At 46.6% G+C, this 23,475-nt stretch overlaps 1 protein-coding gene across 3 annotated transcripts in view; it reads right to left on the bottom strand.

The window, feature by feature from the left end:
• Positions 1-17,062: 17,062 nt before the first annotated feature.
• Positions 17,063-23,475, bottom strand: part of CTNS (cystinosin, lysosomal cystine transporter) — a 397,045-nt gene continuing 390,632 nt past the window's right edge. For all 3 annotated transcript variants that reach the window (XM_086955022.1, XM_086955024.1, XM_086955023.1), the window contains one exon: positions 17,063-19,508. In XM_086955022.1, the coding sequence (XP_086811148.1) occupies positions 19,372-19,508 (137 nt within the window). In that variant the 3' untranslated portion in view covers positions 17,063-19,371. The remainder of the gene's footprint in view (positions 19,509-23,475) is intronic.

Here is a 23,475-nt window from a genome sequence, read left to right as displayed (position 1 = left end):
CAATGGCAAGCATTGCTACTTTACTGACCCTAAAGACTTTTCACATTTTCTAGACGGCCCACCTACTCAGGACATGGACTTTTCCAATATAAGGAAGTCATGATATCAGTTCCACAATCCATTTGGATCTTTTTCGCCACGTATGCTGGTTCATATAATATTCACGTGTCTTGATATTCTTCTGTTCATAAGTCTAGTAGTTTATAATGTTTTTCACACTACGCTGTGCCAATTTTTGTCGTATAGTACTCATAAATTCGAGTAGGGATTGGAAGGTGTTAATAAGGTAAGTTTTTCAAATATTGATTGTTCTCTTTAATATAGAGATTGTCTATTGGTGTTAGATATGTTTACGTTTTACGTTTATTTAGTCTTTATTTCGATTGTCAAATCATGAAAGACAACAATACATTAATGAACTCATGTTATGTACTGTTAAATTCCATCACAAACTAAAAATTACAGCAGCCTAATCCTACAAATATTTTAAAATTAATAAAACCAGTATGAAAATTACAAAAAAAACCAAAAGTCAATCCATCCTGCTACGAAACATAGTTCCAAATCAAAAGGTGGAAAATTTGTAAGATCAATTACATAAAAACATTATTAAGATCGTCCTAAAAACTAACAGGTATTTAGATATAACTACAATAACTTGATTATAAGGGAGTTATCCCCTTACATGTTGGCTACGTTCCGAGCATTTGCAATTTTGCTGCGGATAGCTCACATCCAGCCTAAGAATTTCACAAGGGCTATTATTATGGGCTTGCTTGTGTCTGTCCTTAAAATCCTTAGTGCCTCTGTACGCTCCCTGGTACCAAGATTTAAACAGATTGGTTTGAGCCATCTGTAACGAGGTGCTTTGTAGGCTGGGCAGACAAAGAGAACGTGTGCTATGGTTTCCCGCTGCGACGGACATGTATTACATATATCGTCATTCAGGGGGTGCCATTTGCAGGTAAAAGTCTTTATTGGGAGTGAGCCCACACTGTATTGATGAAACAGTTTCCTGTCAAGTGGAACCGTACTATAATCCCAATAGGGTTCGTAATGGTACTCATGTTTCCTCTCAAGGAAATCCCTCATCAGAGTAGGACTCATAGCGGACAAAAAACGTTTCATCCTAACCATGTCCCAATAGGCGGTCTTAAACTCTTTCTTTGATGGAAGAGGGTTGCCTTCAGGGTTTTCCCATATACCATTCATCCCCATGTCGCTCAAGATGGTTTTAAGCTTTGTCAGCCATGAAATCTTACATGAGGTGTCAGCCTGCCTGATTTCTAACAATCCCCGGGCATACAGAGACAGTTTAGGAGGAGCCTCTAGCTGATTACAGCCCAAATCAAGGTAAAGAGGCAATAGGAGGGTTGATGGGGATAGGAAAGCAGAGTTCCCACACACTTGTTCTGGGCTACAATCAGAGGTGTTAAATCTGAAAAGCCCCATAGTTTTGCCCCATAGAGTACTGAGGTACTAATTTATGAATTATAAATCTTCAGTACAGGAGCCACTGGTTTCGTATGGGACAGTCTCTGCTCCTCCACAAGGGCGCCTGCCCATTGGGCATGTTTGAGAGCCAACTTGTTAATCTGGGGTTTCCATTTTAATTTACTTTCAAAATGTAAATTGATAATTGTATAGCGCACTACTTACCCGCAAGGGTCTCAAGGCGCTTGTACGAATACCGCTGTGTAACCCATCCTGGCTTTCCCTGTGAGGTGTCCACTCCTGGGCACCCCCAAGGTGGAGGCCAGGCATCCTTTTTTTTGTAAATCTGTTTATTACACATAGTAGCAATCTAATCAGTACATACATTGGGTTATTCATTACATAAATGAAAAGCGTTAGATGATAAAGCCGATAGTGTGGTGCAGCATAGTGGGATTGCAAACTGTCTGATGTACACATAGCGATAATACATTTTTGCTTTTTCAGAAAACGAGAAAGTATAAGATAAACCATAATGGAAATAAAGAAAAAGCGGTCATGTAGGTATACATAATGATGGAGGACAGTAAAGTTGCGAGCAATATCGAGCAGACTAGTCAGCACAAAATCTTGACCTGAATACAGCAAGGCACATATCTAATGGAGCATCATGTCTGTCAGTCCCAGATTCATCACTTATCAATTGGCACATAGAGGAGGTCAGTACCTCATGGTGAGAAAGGCAACACACAGTGCGGCCACGGAGAGCACACATAATATAACCAATGCTAACAGCCACATGGCCCAGTGATGTCAGTCAGGCATGCCACAGTACCAAACAGTGCCAGAAGTATTTGTCCAGCGTTGTGGTGACACTGCTTATCCCACCCCTGCAGGGTCAAAGGAATTGACAGATTGGGCTATTTTCGCAATGTATTTCCGGTATGGTCCCCAGATATCTAGCGGCCTAGAGGCAGTTGGAACCGCCTCAGAATATTCAACGCTGTTCATATTGCAGAATGCCATGCTACAAAGCCAAGTGCGAACAGTAGGAGCACCCCTAGCACACCAGAGCAGCGCCACTTCACGCTTAGCTAAAAAGAAGCCAATGGATGCCAACTTCCGTAGTGGGCGCGGGAATTCGGCTACATAGGCAAGTAGCGCAATTTCAGGGGTAGGTTGTAGAACCATTTCAAGCTTCTCCCCTAAAACCCGATGCACCTGTAGCCAGTATGTGTGTAGTTTCGGACAAGTCCAGGAAAGATGGGAAAAGTCGGCCTGCGGGCCGTGGCATTTAGGGCAACTGTGCGGTCTGCTCGGGTCAATTCTGTGAGCGAGTGCTGGAGTGTGGTATGCCCTCCTGAGGAATTTAAAATGTATAAGTTTGTGTCTGGCATTAATGGACACATCCCTAGTGGTGGCACAGCACGCTGCCCACTGGTTGTCCGTGATTGGAATGCCCAGGTTGCCCTCCCAGTCAGCGCGCACCTTAGAGTCGAGCGAGGGAATTAAGGTCAGACACAGCTTGTATAGCTTAGACACTACATGCGCCCCAGTCTGGTGTATTATGAATGTGAGCGCAGGGGTGTCATCAGGAGGAAGCGGGAATGTGGGGAACTCGGCTCTAAGCATCAAACGAAGTCGAGTCAGTGTGAAGGAGTCCATGAAGGTCCTGTCAGTGAAGCGGGGATCTTCAGTGAGAGAAAAGGCATGCCCGTTCGGTAATAGGTCACCCACAGTGTGTAGTTGGAATTTGGAGAGGGTGCGACGTACCACCGAGTCACCTGTGTTGGGGAGCCAGTGGGTATTGGGCAATGGCAATGCAGGCGAGTATAGCTTCTCAAGCAGCAAGAGGCGTTGAAGTTTGTCCCAGGCCCAGCAAGTAGTGGACAAAGGCTGTATGTCCTGTGGGTCCCGGGGAAGACCTTAGGAAGGACGGAGGAGAGGGCCACAGGGAGCCCCAAGGCAGCCTCTGGTCGCAGATGGGGTATCCTGGCATCAGGGTGAAATCAAGGGTACGCGTAAGCGCACTGCGCCACCAAATAATACAAAAAGAAATCTGGCACCCCAAAGCCACCTCGTTCGTAAGGGAGTGTTAGTGTGCGCCAGGACACGCGTGGGTTCCTACAGAAGGGAGGAGCGGAGCTGGGTGAAAAAGATCTTGGTGAGGGGAATCGGTAGATTGTTAAACAGATACAAAAATCCGGGGAGAACAATCGTTTTAATGATGGCAATCCATCCAGCCATAGACAGCGGGAGGCGAATCCAGCGCTCCGTATTGTCCTCTAAAAAATCTAGGGCGCGGCCGTAATTCAGTCGGACAATGGAAACCGTGTCAAGGTGAACATGTATTCCCAAATATTTCACGGAATCCGTGCACCATTCCAAAGGGAACAAGCAAGTCCACTGTACGGTGGAGGGGGTGAGCAGGAAAATTACTGACTTATGCCAGTTTATTTTTAGACCCGAGTTTAGACCTGAGTAGTCGCCAAAACGGGAAAGCTCCGTCAACAGTGGCTCAAGGTTGGATTGGGGAGTGCGAACATACAGAACTGTGTCATCGGCATATAACGAGATTAGCAGGGGGCCGGTGCGAAACTGGAGACCACGGTGTAGATGTTTCTCCTGTAAATGTCGCACCAGGGGGTCCATCGCAATAATGAACAGTAGCGGGGATAGCGGACAGCCCTGCCGAGTACAGTAACTCGACCGTAGCCACAAACATAGCAAGCATCCCCATTCTCCTCATAATAGACAGAAAAAAGGGAGGGTTCTATTCTGTGTAAGACCGAAAATAGTGTCCGAAGGTTCAGAGAAGTGGAGCGGTGTGGTACAAATCCGGACTGTGCCGGCGAAATAATAGTTTCCACTAGGAGTGCCAATCGAATTGCCAGGACTTTGGCCAGAATTTTGTAGTCGAGGTTTAAGAGGGACAGGGGTCTGTATGAGCTGCATAACGGAGGGTCGCGGCCCTGCTTGGGGAGTAAAACAATGACCGCTTCCCTGAGTGTGGGTGGAAGAATGCCCGTCTCCAATGCCTCTGCGTACACCTCGACCAGTTTAGGTACAAGTTCTTCTTTGTACTCTTTGTAGAAGTCAGCAGTGTAGCCGTCAAGGCCGGGAGCAGAAGAGCTACGCAAAGAATCGATTGCCTCATTAATAAAATCCGGAGTAATGGGCATGGCCAAAAACTCCTGCATGTTTTTTTTCTAAGTACACCATGGCGATTTCATTCAAATAAGAACCCGGGTGGCAGTGCTCCCCTGTGAGTGTGGAGTGCAGAGGGTCTTGTAATATGACAGGAAAGTGTTGGATATCTCGGGGGCGGAGTGTTGTTGTGTTCCCTGAGCATCAAGTATCTCCGTAATGCAAGCAGCTTGGCGTGGTGGGCGAAGCATTTGCGCTAACAGTTTGCCTGACCTATCTCCCTCACCGTATTGTCGCGCTGTGTAGTATTTGCCCATGAACTTCACCTCTCTGTCCGCTGTGTCCCGAAACTCCAAAAGCAATTCTAGGCATTTAGCCTCACGATCCGCTGAAGGATTCTCACGAATCTCCTTCTCCAACTTAAGGATATCCGCCTCAATTCGAGCCAGGGTGGAGCGAATCTCTCGCAAGGAACCCACGCTCTTAGTGATGCAAACCCCGCGTAATGTGGCCTTGAAGCCTTCCCATAGCTGGACCAGGAGGTGACAGAGCCGGTGTTAATGTCAAAGTTGTCATCGATAGCAGTGCGTATGTCTTCTTTGAAAGTCGGGTCTAGTAGAGCCCTGCCAGGAAATCGCCACTGCCGTTCGTAACCTCCCAATCTGGGAATCTCTAGGGTCAAAACAATGGGAGAGTGGTCTGAAAGAGTGTGAGGCAGCGTGGAAAGGCCTACAACCCAACCCGCGACACCCGGGGTCAGGAGCCAATAGTCAATTCGAGTGCTGGTGTTGTGGAAGCCCGAGTGATGCGTGTAGGCTGGAGTGTTGAGGTGCAATCTAGCCTTAATGTCCACTAGGGAGAAGTGGGAACACATTTCTGCCAGCACAGCACGTGATTTAGGCTTGCAGTCAGGAGAGGGGGAAGTGCTGTCCCTGTTGGGATTCATCAATATGTTAAAATGCCCTCCCAGAACTAACAGGTCAATGTCGGAGTGAAGCAGTGTTAACTGTAGATCCTGAAAAAAAGCAGGGTTATCCACATTCGGACCGTATACACCCACCAGAGCAATCCTGTACCCGAACAGTACTCCCATAACAAGTGCAAATCTGCCCTCCCCATCCACCTTGCTGCCAGTCATTACAAACGGGATTCGTTTGTGTATAAGAATCGCTGAGCCTCTAGCAAACCTACTTATGCAGGAAAATACTCTGTGTGACCCCCATCCTCTAGCCACCGATTCCACGTCCTGCTGTACCAAATGAGTTTCTTGCAGAAAGAGGACGTCCACCCCATGTCGCGCCGCATAAGCCAGCACCTGTTTGCGCTTCCTTGTGGTATTCAGGCCCCGGAAATTCCAAGACATCAAGGTCACTTTGAAAGGGCCAGACTGTAGACCTATCCTGGCCATATCTCCATTGTCAATATAGTCTGTAGCAATTTTGCGTGTGACTGAATGCTCAAACAATACTCGCAGCTAGGTGCTAATCCACATGACCAGTAATATAAAACAAACCCCATCCCCCACCCGCCTCCCAGCCTCCCAGAACCCCACGAGAGGCAATCCCTGGACCATCACTGAACAATAGTGCAAAATAACAAATTCAATAACGATTCAAAGAAACAATAAAACTGCAAATAAAGCAATGAAATAAGCCCAGTAAATAGCAACAACATGGCCCGTGCCATTGGGGGTGGCAACGCCACTCCAAACGGGCAACCGAACAGGCGGCCACCGAACCGGAGACCTAGTCAATGAACATTGGTAAATCCACATCTAGACTACAGTGTTTTCACCGAGGGTGCAGATAGAGTCAGTGTAGAGCAGTCAGCCCTGGCCAGTTTCGGCAAAAAGGTCGGCACTGGACTGTGTGTCGTTTCGATGTGGAGAGTGGGGCGGAGAGCCGGCAGCTGCGGCCGATCCCTGTTTTTTGTAGGTGTGGCAGAACTCTGGGCGTCCGCTGGATAATCAAAAATGCGGAATCGACCATTCACATCCACCTTCAGCCTAGCTGGGTACAGCATTCCGTATTTCAGGCCTAAGTTCCGGAGGGCAGACTTGACACCGTTATATTTGTGACGTGCCTCCTGTACCATTAATGTAAAGTCTGGAAAGAAAGACAACTTGCTGCCCTGCCACTGTATTTCTCCAGTCTCTCGCGCCGCGCGCAGCACGGCGTCACGGAAGTTCATGATCCTGGCGATAATGGGTCTTGGTAGTTGGCCAGGTTTGGGTTTAGGCCCCAGAGACCTATGTGCGCGCTCAACCACAAAGCTAGTTGTAAATGTGTCTCTGCCAAATAGGTCGATCAATAAAGTTTCGACAAACACGTTGAATCGACCCGTGGCTGTTGTTTCTGCCACGCCAAGGATTCAAATGTTATTGCGCCTACTGTGCGCTTCCAAATCTTCGTTTTGAATGGCCACGTCTTTCAATATTTTTTCAACCCGTTCCAGTCTCTTAAGTGATTTCGAAGCACCATCCTCAATGTCTGATATTCGCGATTCAGCCACATCAAGCCTTCTGTCATGGGCCTGTACCTTTGTGCCCATGTCCGCCAGTTTCTGTTCCAGGCTGTCGAAGCGGGTGTCGAGCGCCTTAAAGCCTGCGCGCATTTCACCCATCATGGTGGTGACCATGGCCGCCGCGTCTCCCAAGTCCGTAGCGCTTGAAGCCCCGGCCGCCGAACCAGGCGGAGGGTCCGCGGAGAGATGGGGAGTCTTGTCGAAGCTGAGCTTCCTCTGGTTGGGATCTCTCTTCCCCATCCTCACGGTCGCCCGTGTGGTGAAGCAGTGCCGGGCGTGGCGGTGTCGGTGGTTCGGCAAAATGGGAGAGCAGCCGAGCAGAATCAAGCGCCAGGAAGCGCCGGCGTAGTCCACCAACAGTAGAGGTGCAGCGACCGGGCAGCGCCGGCCTAGAATGATGAGGGCCGGGGCAGTCACCGCAGTCCCAGGGTCCGATGCACGGCTCAACGTGTAAAATGCACCCTCAGAATATGGTGGGGTGGGGAGCGGCCCTCTCCCGTCTATCTTGAGCAGGAGGAATGGAGGGGTCCAATGGTACCACGAGTGTTTACAAGGCGGGGCCGCCGAAAAATCGCACAGCGGCGCCCTACGGTCACCCGACCCCCGAGCACGCAAACCCCCGCTGCCTCACCGCGAGCGACCCCGCCCGCCGCCTAGCATCCGGCCCAGGCCCGAAAATCGAGGTCCCGGTCCCGGCACCCCCGCAGGCCAAAAGACCTCGACCGTATCGGGGACCAGCAGCCCCCACCCGGGAGCCCGAGACTGACAGGCGGCGCGCGAGAAACACCGCAGCAGACAACTGAGGGGGCGAAGGCCCAGCGACCAGGCCCCGCGCGGCACTCACCAGCAATCTGGCGCAGAAAGAGAAGATGGCGCCGAGGTCCGAAGGCCCCGATTCTCCTCCGCCGTACACTCTCCTCAGGCCGTCCCCGCGTTCCCCAAAGTCACCCAGATGGTTAGGGCGACATCAGTGTTCGGATCCATACGGATGTGGGGAGCTGGAATGCCGGCTTACATCTCGGCCGCCGCCGTCAGGAGACCGCGTAGAGGAGCTTCACGGAAAGGCAGCCATCGTGGAGATTAAGCAAGCTATTGCCCAGAGTTGCAGAGTGGGACTTCATGATTGGAATAGGCACCGAGGCGAGAATTATCAGGTCAGTGGAATTTTGAGCAAAAGACCGCCGAGGCGGGGAATTGAACCCTGGTCCCGGGTTAGACCTCTGCATCAGGGTCTGCCGCTCTAATCATTGAGACACACTTCTCCACAGTTACTCCTAATATGTAAAAATGTCAGTTTGCTCTAGCTGTACATTGTTCACAAAAACCCTCCCTTTGGTGGCCTTTCGGTTGTGGAGAACCATGAACTTTGTTTTCTCCACATTAACCTCAAGGTCATGGTCGTGGCAAAACTCCTCAAACCTAGTGAGGGCTAACTGCAGCCCTCTCTAGGTCTTTGATAGTATTAAAGTGTCGTCCGGGAACAATAACAATAGTATTTTCGGACCAGCTAAAGATGGAGCATCTGTTGGGTGATTCGAATAGTATTCCACGACCCTGTTAATAAACCGGGACAACAGGGTCGGGGCAAGAACACACCCCTGGCGTACCCCCTTGGCGATGGGAAACGTGTTTGTGACTTCCCCATTCACACCCCAGCACACCTGAGCAAAATTTGAATTATGCAGGGTGATTAGAACGGCCAACAATTCTGGCGGCATCCCTATATCATAAAAGCGCTCCCCATTTTTTCTCGGGGCACCAAATCGAATGCCGATTTTAAATCAATGAAGGCTGCAAATAGCAACCTGCCCCCTAAGATCACCACCCTCCAGTAGATGATCACAAACCTGAGAACCTGGTCGATAGTGCCTGTGTGTGGCCGAAACCCAGCCTGCATGGGTGATAAAATGCGCATTTCATCCATCCATGTCTGGATTCTCCTTAATACCAGCCTGGCAAAGATCTTCTGAATACAATCAATAAGGCTTATGGGCCTATAATTGCCAGGTTTCGATCGATCCCCTTTCTTAAAGATCAGGATGATCTCAGCTCCTGACCACATCTCCGGGGTGGGGGCTCCACTTGCTATAGCATTAGCTTGGGTCTGAATGTAACTCACCCACTTATCACTGTTGTGCATGAACAGGTCCACTGGAATGCAGTCCAATCCAGGTGCCCTACCTTTCGGGATTTGTTTAAGGGCTTTTTCAACCTCTTGTATGGAAAAGTTCTAGGTAGTAGTAGTATTAGGTTTTGGTAATTGCGCTATACCATCACTGCTGACAGCAAACTGGGCCTCAAAGTGGGAGGTCCACACTTCTGGTGCAACGTGATAGATGGGAAGTGGTTTCAATATGCCATTACCCCATTTGACTAGGTACCAGAAATTAGCCATGTTTTTTTCTTGGCTAGCGCCGAGCAGATTTTGCCAATGTTGGTCATCCCATTCCTGTTTGGCTCGTAGTAGAATTTGTTTATATCCAGCCCTTGCCTCTCTAATCTCTTCCTTATTCCTTAGTCTGATTGCTATCGCTAATCTCCTGTATGCCTCTCTACATAATTTGTTGTACCAAGGGGCTGCCTTTGGATTTAACTTCCTTGCCAGTTTCTTTGGCTTCTTCCCAAAATAAGGTTTGAGTTTGGAGAACAAGTCATTGTGGACCTGCAAAATATTTAAGTTAATGTCCTCTTGAGTGTCACAATTTTGGATATTTACCTGTGAACACTCAACCAAAGTCTCCATCTGTCTTAGACGCCCTTCATTGGTTGCAACACTAACCCATTTGACTCTCCTGCAATCATTGGTGGACTCCACTTCTGCTACGGCTTTTACTATTTCCTGAGATTCATGATTAGGTAAGCCTGGGACCTGTATAATCAATATTAATGGGTTATGGTCACTTTTGCGCCGTCAAGAACTTCCATGTTCTGTAGAGACGACCATAGTTCCAAACTAAGATATAAGCAATCCTACTGCTTCCTGTGCCATTATCAAAGGTGTGTATACCCCGCCTATCGGACCGTGTACTTACATTCACTGCCCTTAAGCCGCGTTCTAGGCACAGCTCTTTCAGCTGAAGTGCCAGTTCAGTCCACTTTTCGATAGGTGGTAGATCAAGCAGTGGAATGTCCCATTGTGGCATCCTCCTCGCTACTCAGATTGCCATCTTCACAGTCAAGGGGCTTGAAAGTGCAATTGAAGTCCCTGACGATAATCAGGCTACTATGTCACCTGTGCCTATCCAGTACCCCATTCAGTGTTGTGACTGTACTTGACTCTTTGCCTCCAGGTGTCCCTCTTACATATACATTAATGAACAATATGTTCAAAACCTTACCCATCCAAAGTCTTATGGCCAAGAGGTCCGCACTGCCGATCTTAATTTCCTCTACTGTGTATCTCACGTTCTGTTTAACCCAAATAACTAGACGCCCTTTGGATCTACCCCTTTGTCCCTTCTGTGCCGGTTTGAAAACATAAAAAAAAACCTGGGTGACATATTTGGTCAAGCGCCCAGGTTTCTTGAAAAACCCAGACATCATATTTATCAATAAATGTTGACCATTCAGAGGAGTGGCTTTTAGTGGAGAAACCAGCAATTTTCCAACTTGCCAGTAAAAGATTGGGTTAGCCATAACCAGGTAGTGACATTTTAGATACATCAGGAGAGTTGGAGTTAACAGTGTAGTCCATTGCCCCTTGGATGATTCCATCATTAAACTTGATAACCTCTTCTTGGGGCTCAGTACAGGGCAGGAAGTATGGGCGGCCCTCTTCTGCTACACTACTCACGGTCACCACTTCTTCTACATTTCCCGACCTGCCTGAAATAATCTCCTCATATCCTACCTCTATATGACTGTTTTTCCCATTTATGGTTGATGTTTTGGTCGAAGGATGTTAGGATGCAATCCCATCCTTCGGGACGCCCATGCGATTATTTGTGCCTTGAGAGAGTGGGTTGGTACCAAGTTCAAGTCAATCTATATCGACCAGAGAGTTCAACACTCCATAGTGGTTAAATGTAGGGATTGAATAGCTTGGTGTTCCATGGGTGAGGCGCACCAACCCCGCATTTATGCTCCTTTGGTTTGTGATCGGTTGGTAGAAAAAGCCCACGGGAAAGATGTCGATATCCCTCTCCTTAATTTGGAGGTTTCCAGCCCTATCCAGAACATGTTGGACCAACCCTGGGGACCCAAAGCTTAACACCATACAATCCTCTGGTAGAGATTTGTGAGAACTACCAATCCATGGTACCCTACAAACCATTGTGAAATTGGAAAACAGCTATTGCTTGATGCCAGTCCTAGCTGTCAAAAGATGTTGTGCCCAATTCCTCGGTGAAGACCAGTGTTCCTGTGCCGCAGGCTAGATGACTGGAACATTAGCCAGAACCACCGTATATGGTGTAGCATCCCGAGGCAGATGCAGCGTGTTGTGATTGTGTGGGGTGCAGCTGGTACTCCTACTTAGAGACACTCTGGGACTTCCATCCCCTACAAGTGAAGGGCAATGGGAATTAGTACCACTTTTGGTGTTATTCAGGAATAGATGGGACCTGGTTGGCACTGTAGCTGGGGCGGGGCATGGCGGAGAGTCAGCGCAGTCCCTAGTACATGTTTGGTTCTCATTCTGAGCGACCAGTCCTTCTCCGTTTTCCTCATTAGTATGGGTGTTGGTTATCTTGACACTGAATAAAGTCTGCTCCATTTTTGTCAGCCTACCCTCTATCTGGGTCAATTTATCTAGTAGTGGGTTGATCAAAACTGCAAGTGTATTGCCAATCTGGGTGAGGAAACCATCCTCAGGCATGCAGGTGGTTAAATCTGCCACAACGGGTGTGCTGAGGGTCATCCTTACGTTGTTGGGGGATATGCTGTAATTAATGCTAGCTACGCTCCCATTATCACCCACCTTCTGTGCACTAGGTTTAAATGCCGATTTTGTGGGCTTGGGGGGGCCTCATTTCCTTTTTTTAGGGTGGTACCCCACAGTGAGGCTGTCTATGGCTTCTTGTATTTACCATGGGAACGCAGGGGACTGAGGCTGATGATGCGTTGCTATATCAGCAGTTTCTGGATTCGTTGGGAGCAAAGTGGGTGGAGTAGTGGAGCTGCTTGATAGGGCAGCGCTGTTATCAACAGTACTCTCTGGGGGGATCAAAGACACAAAACTGACCAAAGGTTGCAGTGGCTCTAACGATAATCTTCGTTTCATAAGCTGTATTTCATGTATCAGGGCGGATTCCGCCCTTGAGAGGAATGTATCCTAAGTACCCACAACAACCCCAGGGCCCACTCTCCACCTGTTCATGTTAAGTAGAGATCAGTAGTGAAAACAACAATAGATAGCACTACAAGTATATACTGCAATTTAAGATTAAGAGGGATGGCACAGTCCAGTCACTGCTGATCACCGACTTTTGGGATTCAGACAGGTCTTGCTGTGATTACCTCGACTTCCCAGTGGCGGCCTGGTTCACTTTGACAGAATCTTTGTTTGTTTGTTTGGTTCCTTTAGTTCCTGTAAAACAGCCAAACGATCATCGATACAGAATGGTTTTCATCAGCCACTGTGCCTTCACATTAATGATCAGCTTCCCACATTCGTAAATGGAATGACACCTCCTAGAGAGCTTCTTGGCTGGGTGTGTATTGCCCCCTGAATCCATATAAGTGTTTGACCCCACTAACACCCCGCCTAATACCCTAGCTGTTAAGGATTGCTCTATGCCCCAGACCTTCCTCTCCTCTACCTTAATTCCCTCAGGATGGAGTTGTAGAGGAGTACCGCACTACTAGGTCCATCCCTTCCATGGCCTCTTTGTCAGCCCAAGCGAGGAGCCACAGTCAGGGTGTAAGGTTGATTGCGTATCTCCTGTTATGGACTTGCAAATCTTTCCAAAACAGTTTTGAGCACCAGCGGAGTGCTGAGGCCATACCTATAGGAAGCTTGAGCATGGATCCACTGCCACCAAGATATATTTTTTAAGCCACCTTAAAATTTGAGGGGCCACAGTGGTCCAGTGACATGACACGATCAATTGGGCAGTCTGATGCTGTCTAGCAATTGGACCTGCGTGGGTCTTGTGATGGTGTAGCGTGGCATTTGTTTACAGATGTTGCAGTTCAAGACAAAGCCAATAGTCTGAGTTCTGATCCCTGGCCACCAATCGCACTGTTGCAATGAAGAAATAGTAGCTATTACCCCTGAACCCCTTCACGTGCACCAGAATCCACGTGACTCATCAACGCTGTGTGCGTGTGCGTTGTGCACCGTGAGACCTATATGAGGATTTGTCTTGTTATTGTGTACACAGGAATCCAAGTGAATCTCATCGACGCTGTGTGCAGGTGCATTGTGCACCATGAGAACTTTGTGAGGATTTGCCTTGTTATTGTGTGCACCGGAGTTAAAGTGAGTCTCAGTGACAATGTGCACGTGATCTTCGCGCAGCCTGAGACCTATGTGTGGAGTGGCCAGTGATGGTGCACTCGAAGCTTAAGGAAGACTCACCGACGCTGTGTGCATGTGCTTTGTGGCAGCCTGAGATCTTAGTAACTGAAGCGGCCCGGACCGGCAGTCCCGGAGGAGCTGAGTTGCCTTCGCGAGCCGCCGGTGCCAATTCACAAAGCTGCATTGATGGCCCAGCCACTGGACGAGGAGAGGAGAGAGGGTTCTCGCCCCCCAGGTAATTTGTTTCGACTCCTGGTGCAGGGCGCAGGCTCGGAGGGAGACACTCTCGGCCTCTCTCTCGTGTTGGCAGCGCAAGCCTCTGCTTCGGCTCGTATCACGGCCCGTATTGCCAAGGGAGTAGCAGTACAGGGGGCCGGAGTGCGGAGCTGCACTTTGGATTCCATTGTACCCGTGTTGGGGGCAACTGTTGCGAGGCTGACTGTAAGTCAGAAGGAGAGGCGGAGAGACAGCGTAAGGCCCGGTGACCGGGCCTGAGTGTATTACACATTATTCAATTTCTGCAGAACAGAGTACCTGACTGTCGTATTACACATTGCATAATTTCTGCAGAACGGAGTACCTGATTTGAGTATTACGCATTGCATTATTCCTGCATAACAAACTACCTGATTAGTGTATGATGCATGGCATTTTATCTGCATAAGAAACTACCTGATTGTCGTATGACGCATTGCCTTGTTTCTGCATAACAAACTACCTGATTAGCGTATTGCGAATTGTATTATTCCTGCATAACGAATTACCTGATTAGTGTATTACGCATTGCCTTATTTCTACATAACAACATACCTGGTGGTTGTATTAGGCATTGCATTATTTTACCATACAAAGTGTCTGATTGTTGAGTTACGCATTGCATTCTTTTCATTGCAGAGTGTCTGATTGCTGCACTAAGTCTTACAGTATTTTTACATGGCAAAAGTGCCTGATTCTAGCATTACCAACTGTATGACATGATATTTGGAGTACAGAAGAATGTTTAGAAGTGCTCAATAATACCGCCAGTACTTAAAGGTGCTGGCTGGCCCAACAACTGGCCAGGAGAAATCGTACACAACCCCATATGTTGGATTTATGTCGTGTGGTCTTATCGTATATCTTTTTGCATAAAGTGAATACTCGTTTTCATAAAACTCGTGTGGAGTCTATTTGTGGTGTCAACTTTGGGTTATTGTGAGCGTGGTTCCAAATACTTTACACATTTGCCTTGAAGTTTAGCCTGGCTGCTCGTGCCAAGCTACCGAGGGGGTGAGAGGGGCTATCTAAGAAGGTGACTTTCCTTTCCCCGACGTGGGCACGCGGGTCCCTACTTGGCCTAAGGTACATACCTCAGCCAACCAGGGATTCTGTGTCTAACAGTCACTATGGCAGAAAAGGAAGCCAAAACTCAGTACAAAAGAAAAAAAGGTAATCCTGCACCGTCTGATTCTCCCATCAAGGCCAAAGCAGATATTAATAGTACGATGGACATGATTCTCAAAAAGCTAGCGGATGTTCATGATTTAGCTAAATCCACCAAAGAAAATACGGACGCTATGCACCTAGAACTAACTGCCATTCGGGCGGTTGTGAACACAATCACTTCTAAAATAGCCACTGCAGAACAAAGAATTAGTGATGTTGAGGATGCTTCTTTTCAAGCCAGCAAAGAGTTAAAATCTCTTAGGGATATGACTATCAACTTAAAAAAATAGATAGCAGAACTTGTACATAGAAACAGAAGAGGCAACATTAGAATTCTAGGTGGAACAGATGCCTGTCAAATGGCTTGTACCTTCTATGGTATTCTTTTTTCTATTCCAGGCCCAAGGCCTTGAGTGTGTCCAATTCCGACTTCTTTTTTTTACCATTTCATAATCCGGGTGTGATACAAATAATGAATTACCCATAATAGGAAGGTTCAGGATGCACTGCTGCACTTCTGGCTTAAGGCCGGTCAGGTGAAGCCACTATGAGCATCTTGCCCATATCCCTTGCGAATAGCTGTGGGCTGCCAGGTCAGAGCCATCAGCCGCTAAGCGAATTAATTGGTTAGCAACCAGACCTCCTCCCTGCAGGATCTCATTGAAGTCCTATCTTCGCTGGGGAGCTTTTCTGAGAACCTGTTGAGGGAGTCCCAGAGGGATCTATCATAGCGTACCAGTAATTCTGGAGCCCTTTTTGAATGAGGCGGAAATGCCACACATTTTCCTGCCCAAGGAATCTGTGTATTACAGATGACGAAGCTGCAATTGGGTGTGTCTTCTTGGCAGCGGCTATATTGACAGAGTCTGGTGAAGGGTCGCTTTTTAGAAATAAAGGGTCTTGGTCTAGCACCTTATATTTCTTTAAACTCTTTGGTGGAGCTGCATGAAGAGAGGCTGGAGTAAGAAAAAAGTCCATCACTGGCTGGAGCAAACCTAGAACCAAGGAAGCAATGATCTCAAAGAGGACCTATGATGCAAGGTCTCGAAAATGACTGATGAGGTTGCAGCAGCTGCTGGAATATTAATGCTCAACTTGGTTGCTCCTCTGACCAATACCTCATGAAATGTGATGTCATCTCCGGGAGAAACTCTCTATGGTAGAGTGTTCATGAGAACCAGTGAATAGCCCCCTTTCAATGATCTTGTGGACGTATACCATGTAGGGGATCTACATGACTGGTGGCGTAAGACCTCCGAGATCTCCGGGCAGGCGTTGGGGATCGTGTTCTGGCCCTGCTTCAAGATCTACTCCTTGTGCTTGAGCAAGTTCTGTGTCAAGTAGAAAGCCAGGTTTATTGTTTTCAGTGAGCGTCATGAACTCGCACTGCAAAATGCATAATATTGCGTGTTAAGACTATTACATTTACTGAAATCCCATCTCTGGCTCGTGAATCCGAAAGTATCCAGCAGGGAAATGCCTGGGGTGGCCCTGTTTGCACAGGTGTCAGCCTTTCATTACTAGGCTAGATGGAGAAAGCCTTTAACTTTAGGTATGCTAATACTAAGAGGTGTGAAGAAGCCCTAAACCAGAAAATAAGGACTCCCTTAACCATGAATGCAGTCATAGCCAAGCCCGACTGGCACTGGCTCAATGAGTTAATGGCCAGTCCTCCACTGGCAAATGGCGATAGAAACTTTGGAACAACAAAAATGACGACTGCTACAGCAATTGCAGAGCATGCTAAAACACGTGACAAATGTATTAATATTAACACGGTGGACCTCGTGACACTAAAAATTAAGCCCAAACATGATATTGAGCTAACGTTTTCTAGGTTTGTAATATTTGCAGCTCTCGGATGCCCATTTTTACTCTGTACTGGGCACAACAGGTGCGCACACAATCACGGAGACACAAGCAGACAAACGTGCACACACAACACTGGCATTTCTTTTGAAAATACTTCCATGAGCGTCCTGATCTCCCCCCCCCCCCACATACGCCCCGCCCTCTCTCACCACATCAGCTCCACCCCCAAAAAGAAAATTTATACTCACACAGAATCAATCACAAGATTGAAAACATTTTTTAATCCTTTCTCCATTCTTGTTATCAGCCAACTGCCCTGGATTTCATTGGTACAACTGCAAGGCGGCAAGGCACAATAACACTGTGAATTTATCTGACAGCAGGGGTGGAAATTGTATCAACAAGTGTGACGTTTAGCTTCTCAACACTCAGACAGCCTTACAGTAGATCTTCTGCTGAATAATTCAGCAGGGGATCTGGCTCAGCACATGGCTACAATGACATTTTGGCAGCCAGAGACATCGTCAGCAGCATTAGCATTAGTGAGCCTGCTGTTCCTGGGTACTGGTTTTCTCCCGGGGCAAGAGAAGTGCCGGTACTCAGTACCTGTGAGCACTGTTCCAACTAAAGCACAGGGCTCGGGTACTTTTTGAGAAAAGCATCGGGAGATGTTCAGCATAAGGATATAAGTTTAAGGTCTTTCAGTGAGGAACACGCCAAATGGGAAACATGAGGGCTGTCCAAAAAAAACTAAAAAAATGTGCACACTGAAAAGCCTGGGTGTTAATAGTAATGGTCTTAAATCAACATTGTGCTCAAGTAGAGAAACGTTCAACCCTTAGGAAATGATGCACCCTTCACACTTCAGATACAAAATCGTATTCACCACCAACTAAGAATGCAAATCAATCATTAAATACATTTTTTTTCATGTAATCCACCAATGTGGCGTTTTTATTTCTGAGAAGTGTTGCAACAATGCACCGATAAATCGAGGCATCCCAGCAAACCCCCTGGCATTCTATGGATTAAGAGGCAGGCTGTTAGCACACAAAACTATTCACTTAATTAATATAGGACATAATTTAAAATTCAACCTTGATCGATTCAAGCATTATTACCTGGAATGTATATTCATCAAAATTCGGAGTTCTGCTTCAAATAAATTATGTACATTTGATTAGAAATAGTATACGTAATAAAAGTGCGATCCCAAAAATATAAAGTTCAATGTTACTGTGCAAACACTGGCAGAAAGAGAGCCACAATGCCATCCATGCTATTTCCTGTAAGCCTTTGTCTCTAAAATACGGACAGGCTAGGTCATAGATGTCCTTATTAAGTATAACTAAATAAGGAAAAGAGTCATTTGCAGCTAAGGAAAGAGGCTGAAAATGCGCAGAGCCCTCTTTCATTTGCTGTTGCAATAATTCTACTTTTTTTAAACAGGTGTTTCGGGTCCTGTAAAGAAAAGTGAGTAATATGAATTTTGTTGGAGATGTACAACACTTCCAATTTCAACCTTGATAAACAATCTAACACAATGATTGTACGAACACATAAACTGACCCTGGATACCCATGCCTTCTGTCAGAAGAAGCTGGTAATTCTGTTAAAGAGTGAGCATGTATGCCTGTGCAGGTTGTGAGAAAGAAGGTCTGAAACGCCATTTAAGGAGCCTACTTCTTGTATGAAGTATAACACATTCTTCAGGACACATCCGCTGAAGCCTTTCCTTATCTGAAGAAAGTTGATTGTCTTGGCTGAGACACTACTCCAGTCTTTGTCGTCATGGAGACACCTCATTCATCCATTTAAAGATCCAGAAAGGGTAAGTGTACTGGCGAATGAAGTTTAGAAAAGCACGGCAGACGTCTATGGCTGGCTCTGTTCTTTACAGCTAGTGTGCTGATGGCGTCAGTATCTTATGGCTTTAAACCCACAGTCAACGCTCAGTCTCAAAGGCTTTTACAAAAAAAAGTAAGAAAATTGAGGAAAAAAAGAAAATCACAAAAAAAAAAAAAAAATGTATTTGATGAAAAAAAAATCGGCTTTAAACAAGTCATTGTTCTCTAATCATTTAGCTACATATTGTCTCTGCCTTGCCAAACGAAGCTTTTAACTACCTTGGAGAACCCAGTTAAATCTATGATTTCAAAAGCATAACAGTTGCTTCTTTTTGAGTCCTGAGGGGTTGTAAATCTTATTTCATTCATTCCACAGTATGGGTCCTCTCGCTAGATAACTTTCATCCATTGTTTCCAGTGTCACGATGGTCTGACTCTTACATAAGCCAGAATGTTTGCCAGGATCTTCCACAAAGCTTGAAGAATCACGGAGTTGAAGTCATTTTTCTTGCAGTCTTTACCTGCATAGTGTGGTCGTACAGTAAGGCACTACTGGTACTTATCATGAAGAATGACCTCCATGTTTCGAATACACCTTGCAATGTAGTTCATGGTAAATTTACATTCATTGTTCATTACAAAAATCACACTTTTGCCATGTCTGGAATATCATATGTAGGAGCATGAATCAACCGTCTTAAATTATTACTTTCCCGGTAGACATTATTGGTCATGTGTTAAAGTGTCATATTGATGTCTGTATAAGCAATAATGCTGCACCATAAACACAATGTCAAAAACGATGGAGAACAACCCCAGGCCAAACTTCGTTGGGTCACCAAATATCAAGGTCCATTCATCTAATTCAAAGAAAAGAAGAGATTTTTTTTATTATTAACATGAATTGCATTCTAATAAAAATTAAACAAACCTTTGATTTGCCACAGTATGATTTTATTCGATCTTGTTATTAACAATATTAAAAACATTCGGACTTCCTCTAATATCATTACTTCCTCTTGAATTTTCCATGAGAGATCTCTAAACCATATACACTTGTGTGGTTCAGATTGCAAATGTTATATTAATTGTTTTTTAAGAAAAAAATATAAATGAAAACAATACAAGATTAATAAAACACCAAACCAGTCTTCAACAAACAGTAAAACTGGCAGGTGTGCAAGAAGGTGAATAAACAAACAAGCATGAAGTATTGTTTTGCTTTGTGGTTTTGAATACTAGCACATACAGTGTAAATATGAATACATTTTTGGAGCTCTGCAAGCAGATAACATTACATTAAGTGTATGTTCAAACTCTTGTATCATTACGTGTATGTTCATACTCCTGTATCATCTGTACTTTGAAGATTCTCCTAAGGATATCTCTCACGAGATTCAGGTCTTCAAGATGTTGGACATACTCCAATATGCTAAACTTTATTACCGGACCGCAAACTCACTGGCTAAAACATATATATTTTACTCATTTCTATCTTACAGGGGTTGTCCCCATTCCTTGACCTCAATATGTGAATGTTCATGAATGCTTCATATGGACAGCAGCCTCGCCCCTCTCACCTGGTTTAGAATTTGAAGACACTCAGACTTAACTCCGTCATGTCAATCGAATAGCTAAATAACTATATTCTGCTGCTCAGATTTTACATTTAGATAATTCAATGGGTGGCACTTCACTGATATCCTGGACTTGTCGCCCAGGAGGATAAGTCAGAAACTGCACTGTGTCCAGACCAACTCTGATGAAAGGAAGTGGCTGAAGAGGGAGTCAGATGGTGACTACAGCATGTTCAAAGTGAACCCAAGCGAGTGTAAGAGGTTCGCCAAAGTCTGGAGGCGGAAGATGGCAGCATGGGGTGAGCCCGCCTTCAGCAGCCAGTCATCCAGATAGTGAAAGAAGGGGACCCCTTATCTGCACAGATGAGCTGCAGCCACTGCCATCAACTTAGCGAACACTTGGGGTTAGGCCAAAAGGGAGTCCAGTAAACTGAAAATGCTCCTGGCTTACCTCAAAACACAGGGAGCACCGATGGGGAGGAAGGACGTGGATGTGAAAATAGGAGGCCTGCAAGTCCAACGCCACCATACCGTCTTCTGGGTCCAGGGCAGACAAGAGCTGAACCAATGTGAGCATCTTCAACTTCTCCTTTTTGAAGAAGTAGTTGAGGGCTAGATCTAGAATAGGATGAAGACTCTTGTGCGCTTTGGGTACCTGAATGTAGAGAGAATAGCAATCACAGCCTACTTCTGGCACAGAAACAGTCTCATTGGCTCCCTTGGCCAAGAGGGTCATGACTTCCTTGTGGAGCAGGGACAAGTAATCTTCCTTCAGCCAGTCGTAAGATGGTGGCATGGAGGGGGGATAAACTAGAGGGGGAGGGAGTGATTGCCCACCATCAAATTCCTGCCCTAGGGGACCCAAATTTCCTCACCCAATACACTACCCGGAGAACTTGGTGGTCCAAGCCTTCACTTCACATGCCACTCTTCAGGTCCCGAATGTTTAATGACTAGCAGCCAGAGACATATGCTCAAGGGTTAAACAAATATAGCAATTACTGCGCACCCTACCAGATTGCTTCCCAGTCGGTTTTGGAGCTTCAAGTCCCTATACCTACCAATATTTGCATGGAGGCTACCACCTGATACCTTACAATACCAGTGGCGGCTCCTCTATGGGGGCGTTTGGGCGCCGTCCCCCTGCTTTCTCGCAGTGCGAGAAGGCAGAAACATAAATGGTAATAACTACCATTTGTTTCCGCCTTCTCGCACTGCGAGAAAGCTGAAGTTCCTGGTTGGTGGTGGGCGGTGTTTCTCAGGGCAGGGGGGAGTGGCTTGCCCATTGTTGTTAATACGGACTGTTTGGGCAGCCTGAGGTTGCCCAAACAGTCAGTATTAACAACAGTGGGCAAGCCACTCCCACCTGCCCTCGAGAAACACCGCCCACTCTCCCTGTTCTCTCTGTATGCTGCAGCATACAGAGAGAAAAGAACCCGGGTGAGGCGCGGCCTGACCAATGAAAAACGCTGCGGTGGAGGGGAGGGAGGCTGCCTGCAGTCTTCCTGATGACGAGCACTCTGTCTGAAGGAATTAAAAATGCAGGACGGCGGGAGTCGGGAGTCTCGGGACTTCACCGAAAGCGGGAGGGTAAGTTTTACAATTACTTTTTTTCCCCCTTAAACCCCTCCCTCCTCTTCCCCATCCCCTCCGCGGCGCGACAACCCCATTCCCCCCCTCCCACCCGCAATGCCGGCCACGACTGAGCACTCGCCCCCAAAAATGAGTAAATGTGTCCACCAGCAGAATGTAATCCCTAGCAGTAATCATTTCAGTTGTATATTCATTTCGGGGTGTAAGCAGAATTTGTATGTAATTAAATAAGGAATGAATAGATATGTAAATGATGTTGAGGCATGTGACGTGGCATACTCCCAAACAGACATATTTTTCAAAGACACGCCGGAGTGGACTACATGCACTGTTTCTATCGGTAGCCTGGATGGCCCCTTTAAGAGACATGCAAAGAATGGTAGTTAGCTTTCGTTATTTTCAGTGGCTGGTTGCTGAAGGGAGAAGCACAGGTGCTTATTTGTGGGCTAACCATGCATTAAATACTTAAAACCGATTGCGGCTTGGAAGAATAGACAGAACGCAAGGAAGCAATCACAGTATTACTAAACGACCACCGGGGAGTTATATCAGCAGCTGCAGAGGGCCTTCTAAATGCGCCGCCCACTGTTCTACATGTGCGCAACGACTGTACTTAAACACGTTTTGCATATAAACGACCGCGCGTTTTCTGTGTTTTAATGTGATGTGAGCCTGATTGTTAGAGCGGGCATGTTTTTTGTTTGGCAGAGCGTAGCTTGAAAAACAACACAATAGCATCAGGTATGTCACTAGTTGAAGGTCGGAAGGTGACGTGTGGGAGCAGGGTACACCCAGGGAGGTATTTTAACGAACAAAACATCTACCAATGGGAGGTAGGCAGCCCGGGTTTATCATTCAGTTAGAGGTACTCATGGTCACCCTGATAGAGCCAAATAAGCCCCAGGACAAATGTGACTCCTATTGCTCATTGTCCTTAATAAACTTACATAACAAGATCCTAGTTTAAGTCCTCACTATACAAGTGGTACCCTGCTTCCTTCTTTAGTGTGTGCTGAGCAATCCAGTTTCTTTCTGTCTACACAGAGGTCACCACTACCTTAGCTTGAACTATTCACTCCGTTGGCGGAACCCCTTATTGATACTCCTGTGCATTTGAATGAGCAGGGACATGGGTGTAGTTCTACAGGAAAACTACAGTTTTGCAATATCCCATATTGAGGCATAATACAGACCACTTTATCAAACTACCGCTGGCCTTGTCACTTAGACTGGGACCGGCCATAATAATCGTCCTGCCAAACTGGCAAATCTGTTCACCAACTTTCACCCCTTATAATTAAGTAAAACCTTCTTCCTGCAACTGAAGACAAACAAGACTTTCCTGATATAGCAAGCAATTTTGGGGGTGAGGGGCTTTCTGTCCTATTGCAGGGAATGGCTAGAATTCTACTGAGACCTTATGCTACTAATGTCCAGAAAAAAAGATCTATGGGCCCTCTTGAAGGTTTATTTGCGGAACACAGTGGTCGCAAGTCCAGGAGATGTGGACAACAATGTCACAAGAACATAGCGAGAATGGATCCTGTGGCTTGTACATATTACTATCAGAGCCCCGATTTGACGGTCCAGGGGCACGCTGGGGTTATTGGGCCCAACAGTGGGGGTTAAGGCCTTTTGCTCCCAATGTCCCAAGGCC

This window comes from Lissotriton vulgaris, chromosome 2_1 (assembly GCF_964263255.1).
Source record: "Lissotriton vulgaris chromosome 2_1, aLisVul1.2, whole genome shotgun sequence".
NCBI lineage: Eukaryota > Metazoa > Chordata > Amphibia > Caudata > Salamandridae > Lissotriton > Lissotriton vulgaris.
Note: the sequence above shows the minus strand (reverse complement) of the source record. Positions and strands in the feature narration are given on the sequence as shown.